Genomic DNA, 9,909 nt, shown 5'->3' on the forward strand with positions numbered 1-9,909 from the left:
AATCAATGTACTTTCAATTATTTCGTTGTGTTCTAAAAAAAAATACAATAGGCTTATGGTAACTAAAGTAAGAAATGAAAACGTTTGATTGAAATTTATCTAAGTATCGCGTAAAAACCGCATCGATCGTCGTAGCTGTATAGCTACAGAAGTTTTCACTTCAAAAAATTGGAAATTACAATTTACAAAATTTTCTGCCTATCGTTAATCCACAATAACTATTTTGCCATACAGTGGCAGCTTCGTTAGATGAATTAGCAATTAAATGTTTTATAACAAAGAAATTGTTGTGTTTCTCAGTTTTTTTGAAGATGATTTTGTAAACAAAACACCTCTCCGTTTTGTTCTTTCTCATTCTTTAGATTTAAACAGAAAAAACAGTATTACCATTACCGCTTACAAAAACGTAAACATATATTTGGTGACCGTATTCAACGTAACAAAGCAATACATTAATGGTAGGATGAAGATTCGGGCTATAAGGCCGTGGTCTAAGCCCTGTCCTGGGACCCAGTCGCTGTCGAGACTTCGAGATATAATCTACGTTCACGTTGTCAACGCAGCACCACCACTGAGGATGTCAGCCGCAGTAGCTGACGAAACGTCTGGACGGAATAGTTCACTTAGACCACGGCCCTATAGCCCGAATCTTCATTCTACCATTTCCAAGGACTTCAGAATTGTTTGAGCTCTCTTCAGTTAAAGAATCAGAAGGCATTTATGGAATGTCTCTTCGTCACCTTTTTAAGCTTCTAATATCTTCAATGGCCAATGAGAGCAACTTTTATTCATTCATTTAAATGCAAGATAAAAATAAATAAAAATAAATCACATCTTTGAACTTAACACAATACCTATATCTTAGCAGAAACTTTTTTTGAATGGTTTTTGGCGGTGGCCCCTTTCACCCTTCCGCCCCAATCTAAAAAGCTTTTTTAGTGTTCTACAAGATCATTCCAACCCCACACTATTCCAAGCAATAGTCGCCTAGTCTAAACAACTCGGTAGCACTTGCTATTTTAACCTCCCCCTGCGCTCCAAATCACCACCTCCACTTATTAGTGCTGTATAAGGTCTTCCCTATCGTACTAACCCTTTCCTTCCTTCCCTTTGGGACAGGGGTCGGCAACCTTTTGAGTCGGAAGAGTCGAAAATTACAATTTACGAAATTTCAAAGTTTTTAAAGAGCCACAAAATTTTTTCTTGTCAAAAATGGGTAAATAAAATTTTTTGAANTTCACATAAATAAATATAGTCAACAATCAAAACAAACTAAACAAACACTGTGACAAAAACGTGAGACAAAACGAAGACAAGTTAGTCAGTTGAAACGTCGAATGAGACTGATTTGTGTTCATACAAAGGAAAGAAAATTAAATGAGCGCAGATAGATAGAGGTCGTGAAACTTATCAGTATCTGTTTGTAAATTCAATGTATATGAATTAGCTTTGATGTGAGCCATTTCAGACTAGAGGCGTTTTGATAAACAAGTTTCCCTATCTTTAATTTTAACATAATCCCAATTTATAATATGCGACAGATGGTCGAGTCGATGTTTTGTAATTACATTATGATATTTGGGAAAACTATTTATATTATTTCGTTGTTCTTTTATGCGTGTACTTAATTTCTTTTTTGTTTGATCTATATAGTTTGCAGGACAAGTCGAGCAGTATATCTGATAAACGACATTGGTGTTATCAACTTTTTGCAATTTATCCGTTCCTCGTGTAACAATATGATCTAGATTAATGGAATTAACCGTGCGAATATTGTAATTTTTGAGTTTGGTGTTCAGTTGTTTAGTAAAACTGTTAGTGTATGGAATTGTAAGGCTAACTTCCGGTTCAATTATTGTTGGACACAAACTGTTATTATTATTACAATTTAAAACTGCGAGTCTTTTTCTGATATGTTTTTTAATAAAAGTGAGAGGATAAGAATTGTTTTGCAAAATCTTTGTAACTACTTTCAGATTTTTATCATGAAATGCAATCTTGGTGTCTTTTGATGTAACTTCTCTTTTTACGAACGTCCCGGAAGATTGCATTATACAGAGTATAAAAAACAGATGGAACTTTATAGAAGACAAATGTAAAGTACCATGGAATGAATTTCAGATCGGTCTCAAACTTTTACTAGGGTCAACCTTTTTCACCTTTAATAACTTATTTTATAAACAAAACTTTGGGACACCGATGGGATCCCCATCTTCTCCGATATTTCTGCACTTCTAATGATTTGTACATCGAGAAAACTAATTTGATTGTTCATTTCTATCTCATGTGTAAATTGGAGATTAGAATTATACGAATTAAATACATTTAACGTGTGTTCAATTTTGTTAGTCGGTAAAATCAAAAAAGAATCATCGACATATCTGTAGTAGTGTGCAACCTCAAAATCAATTTTATCAAAACAAAAGGTTTCCAAATCTCTTAATGCTAAATCGCAAAATATCGGAGAAGATGGGGATCCCATCGGTGTCCCAAAGTTTTGTTTATAAAATAAGTTATTAAAGGTGAAAAAGGTTGACCCTAGTAAAAGTTTGAGACCGATCTGAAATTCATTCCATGGTACTTTACATTTGTCTTCTATAAAGTTCCATCTGTTTTTTATACTCTGTATAATGCAATCTTCCGGGACGTTCGTAAAAAGAGAAGTTACATCAAAAGACACCAAGATTGCATTTCATGATAAAAATCTGAAAGTAGTTACAAAGATTTTGCAAAACAATTCTTATCCTCTCACTTTTATTAAAAAACATATCAGAAAAAGACTCGCAGTTTTAAATAGTAATACTAATAACAGTTTGTGCCCAACAATAATTGAACCGGAAGTTACCCTTACAATTCCATACACTAACAGTTTTACTAAACAACTAAACACCAAACTCAAAAATTACAATATTCGCACGGTTAATTCCATTAATAATAAACTAGATCATATTGTTACACGAGGAAAGGATAAATTGCAAAAAGTTGATAACACCAATGTCGTTTATCAGATTAACTGCTCGACTTGTCCTGCAAACTATATAGGTCAAACAAAAAGGAAATTAAGTACACGCATAAATTGGGATAATGTTAAAATTAAAGATAGGGAAACTTGTTTATCAAAACGCCTCACGTCTGAAATGGCTCACATCAAAGCTAATTCACATACATTGAATTTACAAACAGATACTGATAAGTTTCACGACCTCTATCTACCTGCGCTCATTTAATTTTCTTTCCTTTGTTTGAACCAAAATCAGTCTCAATCGACGTTTCAACTGACTAACTTGTCTTCGTTTTGTCACAGTGTTTGTTTAGGTTGTTTTGATTGTTGACTATATTTATTTATTTGAAAAACATTATTTATGTGAAAACCATTAACTGTGTAACTACGTTTCCATTTTTTACTGATGGTGAGTTTAGATGATTTTAAATTATTGTTATCTTATTGTAATGAATCATAATTGTAAATTCGTATTGTTTATTTGTAGACCTGAAGATGACCAAAAACAATGATCGAAACGTCGTCATTGTAATGTTAAAAAAATAGAGAGTATCACAAATAAAATTTGGTCTGTAATTGGCGTAATTAACTTCGTTTCCTTTATATACTGTTCTTATTTTAAGCTGTTAGTTTTTGTAATTCTTATAATTCGTAAAAATTTGTCTTATAAAATTGTTTCTATATTTTTTTTAATTTTNGATTGCTTACAGTTCAAATGGCAACTCCATTCAAACTCTCCTTGGTAACCCTAAGGATAAAATTCCATTCTTAGAAAAGTCGGGGATATATGAAATTAGTTGTAATGACTGTAGTAAAAAATATATTGGACAAACTAGACGTTCAATCAAAACCAGATTTAAAGAACATCTAGCTCATGCTAGGTTTGGTAGAGAAGAAAAATCTAGTGTTGCCCAACATATTCTTACTGATGGACATAATATTAATATTAATAACCTTAAGTTAGTTAAAGAAGTTAGGAATAATCGTTTACTAAACAGTTTTGAAAGTTTATACATTTATAAAAATAAACAAATTGTTCTTAACAATGACAACGGTCCCATCCCTGGATCTCCGCTATTTAGTTTAGTTTAATTACGTTTATGATGATGATGTTAAGGTCCATTGAACATCTACCTTGTTGGCTTCGGGTCATGTTCACTGAACCTTAACAACTATCAGTATAAATTAGGATTAGTTCTCATTTAGGCTTAGTTTACTTCAGTCCCTGAAGAAGGTAACTTTGTTACCGAAAAGTGCTTCGGACAACTACAGTGTCGTGTTTTGGCGTTGGGGTTTTGAGCTATTCTGTTTGTTATTTTTTATATCTAGGACTTTCTAATCTACTCTATGTTTCGCGTCTGCATGTAAACACCTGCTTACACCGATCACGAAGGTTCGCAGTTATATAAAAATTGTGCAAAAAACAAGTTTATTTTGAAAACGAAGAAAATATTACAAGTGTATTGGTTGCGACATTCTGAGAGAGAGTCAATTCTTTTAGCGTATTATTAAGACTAATTTATAAGGTACATGGCCAACATGTGATATCAGTTAGTATAAACATCCGACAACGAGTCTGGTTGTGACTAATTTCAATATCTTAGAATAACAATTGCTAAAGGACAAAACTATTTAAATTGTACAGGCTCTCACACAACANTAACAGAGTTATATAACAATGTTATATAACTAAGGCGGAAATAGGAACATGTATGTAACTTCCATGTTACATAATTGCAACATAACATATAACAAAAATTATGTTGCCGATATATGACAACAATATAACAGTGTTTACTGGGTACTTATGTGTTAAGAAGCTAATATCGTCTGTTTTTGTATTCCAAATAGAAAGAATACGAAGTTAATTTCGCCAATTACAGACCAAATTTTATTTGTGATACTCTCAATTTTTATAGCATTACAATGACGACGTTTCGATCATTGTTTTTGATCATCTTCAGGTCTACAAATAAACAATACGAATTTACACATCTGATTTATTACAGTAAGATAACAATAATTTAAAATCATCTAAACTCACCATCAGTAAAAAATGGAAACGTAGTTACATGGTTAATGTTTTTCACATAAATAATGTTATTCACATTAATAATGTTATTCACATAAATAAATATAGTCAACAATCAAAACAAACTAAACAAACACTGTGACAAAAACGTGAGACAAAACGAAGACAAGTTAGTCAGTTGAAACGTCGAATGAGACTGATTTGTGTTCATACAAAGGAAAGAAAATTAAATGAGCGCAGATAGATAGAGGTCGTGAAACTTATCAGTATCTGTTTGTAAATTCAATGTATATGAATTAGCTTTGATGTGAGCCATTTCAGACTAGAGGCGTTTTGATAAACAAGTTTCCCTATCTTTAATTTTAACATAATCCCAATTTATAATATGCGACAGATGGTCGAGTCGATGTTTTGTAATTACATTATGATATTTGGGAAAACTATTTATATTATTTCGTTGTTCTTTTATGCGTGTACTTAATTTCTTTTTTGTTTGATCTATATAGTTTGCAGGACAAGTCGAGCAGTATATCTGATAAACGACATTGGTGTTATCAACTTTTTGCAATTTATCCGTTCCTCGTGTAACAATATGATCTAGATTAATGGAATTAACCGTGCGAATATTGTAATTTTTGAGTTTGGTGTTCAGTTGTTTAGTAAAACTGTTAGTGTATGGAATTGTAAGGCTAACTTCCGGTTCAATTATTGTTGGACACAAACTGTTATTATTATTACAATTTAAAACTGCGAGTCTTTTTCTGATATGTTTTTTAATAAAAGTGAGAGGATAAGAATTGTTTTGCAAAATCTTTGTAACTACTTTCAGATTTTTATCATGAAATGCAATCTTGGTGTCTTTTGATGTAACTTCTCTTTTTACGAACGTCCCGGAAGATTGCATTATACAGAGTATAAAAAACAGATGGAACTTTATAGAAGACAAATGTAAAGTACCATGGAATGAATTTCAGATCGGTCTCAAACTTTTACTAGGGTCAACCTTTTTCACCTTTAATAACTTATTTTATAAACAAAACTTTGGGACACCGATGGGATCCCCATCTTCTCCGATATTTCTGCACTTCTAATGATTTGTACATCGAGAAAACTAATTTGATTGTTCATTTCTATCTCATGTGTAAATTGGAGATTAGAATTATACGAATTAAATACATTTAACGTGTGTTCAATTTTGTTAGTCGGTAAAATCAAAAAAGAATCATCGACATATCTGTAGTAGTGTGCAACCTCAAAATCAATTTTATCAAAACAAAAGGTTTCCAAATCTCTTAATGCTAAATCGCAAAATATCGGAGAAGATGGGGATCCCATCGGTGTCCCAAAGTTTTGTTTATAAAATAAGTTATTAAAAGTGAAAAAGGTTGACCCTAGTAGAAGTTTGAGACCGATCTGAAATTCATTCCATGGTACTTTACATTTGTCTTCTATAAAGTTCCATCTGTTTTTTATACTCTGTGTAACGCAATCTTCCGGGACGTTCGTAAAAAGAGAAGTTACATCAAAAGATACCATACTATAATCTTTAGGAATTTGAAAATTTTTTATTTTCTCAATAAATTCAACACTATTATTGATATTAAAGGGAGACGTTGGTACATTCTCAGTTATCAATTTCGCTACGAACTTTGAGAAAAAGTAGTAAGGTGTGTCGATATTAAAAACAATAATTCAAAACGGGTATCCTACTTTATGGATTTTTGGTAACGCGTAACAACGTGGAAGGTTCGACTCAGTCACAAACAATTGATTGTAAAGTTTTTTAACGCGTTTCCCGTTGCTGTTAATAGTGTCATCAATATACTTTTTGTCCCACCAACGTTTAAGTAGTTCTTTAAGTTTATCGATCATTTGCTTTAAAGGATTTTTGCTTAGCAATTCGTACGTTTTATTGTCTGATAACATGACATTTACTTTTTGAATATAATCAGTTTTGTTAATTGCTACTGTTGTATTTCCTTTATCTGCTAGTGTAAACATGATGTGTTGTTTAGCAAATTTTTCTGTTTCTAAAATGTGTTGATGTAACAATTTTTTATCTTTTTCAATGTGATTTTGTTTTTGGTTTTTGTCTAAAATGCAATGTGGTGTTTCGAACTTCGTTATGATTAGAGATTGGAATTTGAAAATTCGTATTGTTTATTTGTTTATTTATAGACCTGAAGATGATCAAAAACAATTATCGAAACGTCGTCATTGTAATGCTATAAAAATAGAGAGTATCACAAATAAAATTTGGTCTGTAATTGGTGAAATTAACTTCGTTTTCTTTCTATTTGAAGTCTACTTAGTTTACGGCCAGGATGATTACCGTGAAACGGAGTGAAGTCGATCAAAAAACTCTGTTTTTCGACTATTTTATCGCTAATTTTATGAATCAAAATTCTGAAAAAAATAACACTGGTCAACAGTGGTCATGCCACACAAACTCTGATGAGTGATCGTGTCTTGACTATCTACCCTCATTACGAAAACACACTTACTTTGTTTCAATCACCCTCAGTTTTCTTGTGATAAGGTTAAGTTCATTTTCGGTATTGTAGTGATAAACACATATGTACGGCTGTAAAAAGCGTGCTATATATATATCTGTTTTCGTTATTAATTTGATTGTGGTGGATTTAATAAACTTCTGTGCTTCTGCGAATATGCCGAGAAAGTGTATTAACGATTCTAACTCTTTCTGTTACATTTGTGGTGAACTGACTTTCAAAAACCAAAGGCGAAATTTTTCTGAATTAATTTTGAAGTGCTATCACGAGTATTTTGGTTTTGCGGTGGCTCATCAGGACAAAGCTTGGGCCCCACATATTTGTTGCATAACATGTGTAAAAAATTTAACTGATTGGAAGAAAGGATCACGTCATATGCCATTTGCTGTTCCCATGATATGGACTGAGCCTAGAGATCATGTTTTAGACTGCTATTTTTGTCTTACTCCAATAAAGGGCATAAATGCAAAGGCGAAACACACAGTTCGATACCCTGATTTATCATCAGCAACAAGACCTGTTCCTCATAATTATAATTTACCGATACCAGTTTCGTCTACATCGTTTAAGGTTGACGAATCACAACTCTCCACTTCAAGCCAATTGAGTAATGACAATGATGACGACTCAGAGTTTGAAGAAATTCAAGATAAGCCACATCTAATAACTCAAGGGGATCTAAATGACCTGGTTCGCGATTTGAATTTATCAAAAAAACAGTCAGAACTGTTAGGATCTCGTTTGAAAGGGTGGAATTTGTTACATCGAGAAACCAAAATAAGCCATTTTCGAAATCGTGATGAACATTTTAAAGGTTTTTTTTCTCAAGATGGAGACTTGGTTTACTGTCATGATATAAATTCAGTTATGAAAATTTTGGAAATAAAATTTGATCCCTCTCAGTGGCGTTTGTTTATCGACTCATCCAAGACGAGCTTAAAAGCAGTTCTACTCCATAACGGTAATGTACTTCCTTCTGTTCCTTTAGCACACGGTACTAATATGAAAGAAACTTATGAGATCATGAAACTATTACTTGAGAAAATCCAGTATAATACATATGGTTTTAAAATTTGCGGCGATTTAAAAGTTATTGCCTTACTNCAATTGAGCAAATAAATTCAGTGGGAGCCACGGCTCTGCATGGTGATTCAAGTAGAAAATTTAAACTTTACTAAACAATGTAACTTGTAGTTAAAGTAAAAAAAAGAACAATCACATACATTTGAGCAAACAAATTCAATGGGAGTGTTGACTGCATGGTTTTAGAAAGTTTGGATAAATTTGCTCATAACTTGTTTTAAGTTACAAACACGACTCTAAATTTTCATTTATTAGCTGGCTTCTTACTTTACTTTTAATTATATTTATGCAAGGGCTTGCTCGCACCAATATGTCGATTCGAAGATAGTCAGCACTCCACATGCCAACTTCTGCATCTCACTGTAGCAATCTGGAAGACTATTGGGATGCGGTGAAAAGCGAGTACAAGTGGCTGAGAGATAGAATCGGTGCCTAATCCTCGTTAATCAATTCAGAACGATTTTTAAATGTTTTTGTTTTTGATAGAATAAATAATATTTTCGTATGGAGTTAAAGAGCCGCAGCTTCACATCCAAAGAGCCGCAGGTTGCCTACCCCTGTTTTGGGGGGAAATGTAGATGAGACAAATAGAAAATTACAACTACTTTCGCTGATTATTAAAAAAATTAAAAAATGCCTGACAATTCCATTTCGTCCCGGCTCCATCAAATAGCTAGACTTACTGAAAAAGTATATTAACCAACCTTGGGGTATGTTCATTATTGCTACGGTAAATCCAGCCACAAGATCGCCAGTTAAATCAGTTTTCAAATGGTATTTTGAAAGCCATCTAATTGCAGGAACTATATTTAAGAGTACTTTTATTGGATTGCAGCTTTTGCAATTTTGAATATTTTCGGTAATAGCTGAAGCAAATTAAATTGAAACAATCAGTTCAGTCATTCTAGGCTTTCCTTTATTTTAATTCACTTACAACTTTTTGGTGGTTTTTCGTATCCATATTCTGCATGTAATTGCTCCTGTTCATACAAAGGCCTCTCAATTTTAACTACCAAAGGACTTGCATCTTCCATTTTGTACTTGAATTAGATTAAATATTAATATAATTTAATTTAATTTCTAATTGAACAGATTAAACAGAAAATTATAAGTTATATTTATACCTTTGTATTAATTGCTTACAGATAAGTAGACAAGTGCCTATTAACTATGCTAAACTTACCCCAAAAGTCACACCACCCTTATGTGCCACTTCACTACACCATGAAAAAATGCAAAATGCCCTTGGCTTTGCACACTGTTTATATTTATTGTTATAT

At 32.5% G+C, this 9,909-nt stretch overlaps 1 protein-coding gene across 1 annotated transcript in view; it reads right to left on the reverse strand.

Annotated features, from left to right (window-relative positions):
- Nucleotides 1-9,878, reverse strand: part of LOC108744046 (solute carrier family 26 member 6-like) — a 17,145-nt gene extending 7,267 nt beyond the window's left edge. The window contains exons 1-3 of the mRNA XM_018479644.2: nucleotides 9,813-9,878; nucleotides 9,564-9,669; nucleotides 9,334-9,495 (exon numbers count right to left, since the gene is read on the reverse strand). Coding sequence (XP_018335146.1) covers nucleotides 9,334-9,495; nucleotides 9,564-9,663 — 262 coding nt within the window. The 5' untranslated portion in view covers nucleotides 9,664-9,669; nucleotides 9,813-9,878. The remainder of the gene's footprint in view (nucleotides 1-9,333; nucleotides 9,496-9,563; nucleotides 9,670-9,812) is intronic.
- Between the last annotated feature and the right edge of the window lie 31 nt (nucleotides 9,879-9,909).

Source organism: Agrilus planipennis, unplaced genomic scaffold (assembly GCF_000699045.2).
Source record: "Agrilus planipennis isolate EAB-ADULT unplaced genomic scaffold, Apla_2.0 scaffold19, whole genome shotgun sequence".
Classification (NCBI taxonomy): domain Eukaryota; kingdom Metazoa; phylum Arthropoda; class Insecta; order Coleoptera; family Buprestidae; genus Agrilus; species Agrilus planipennis.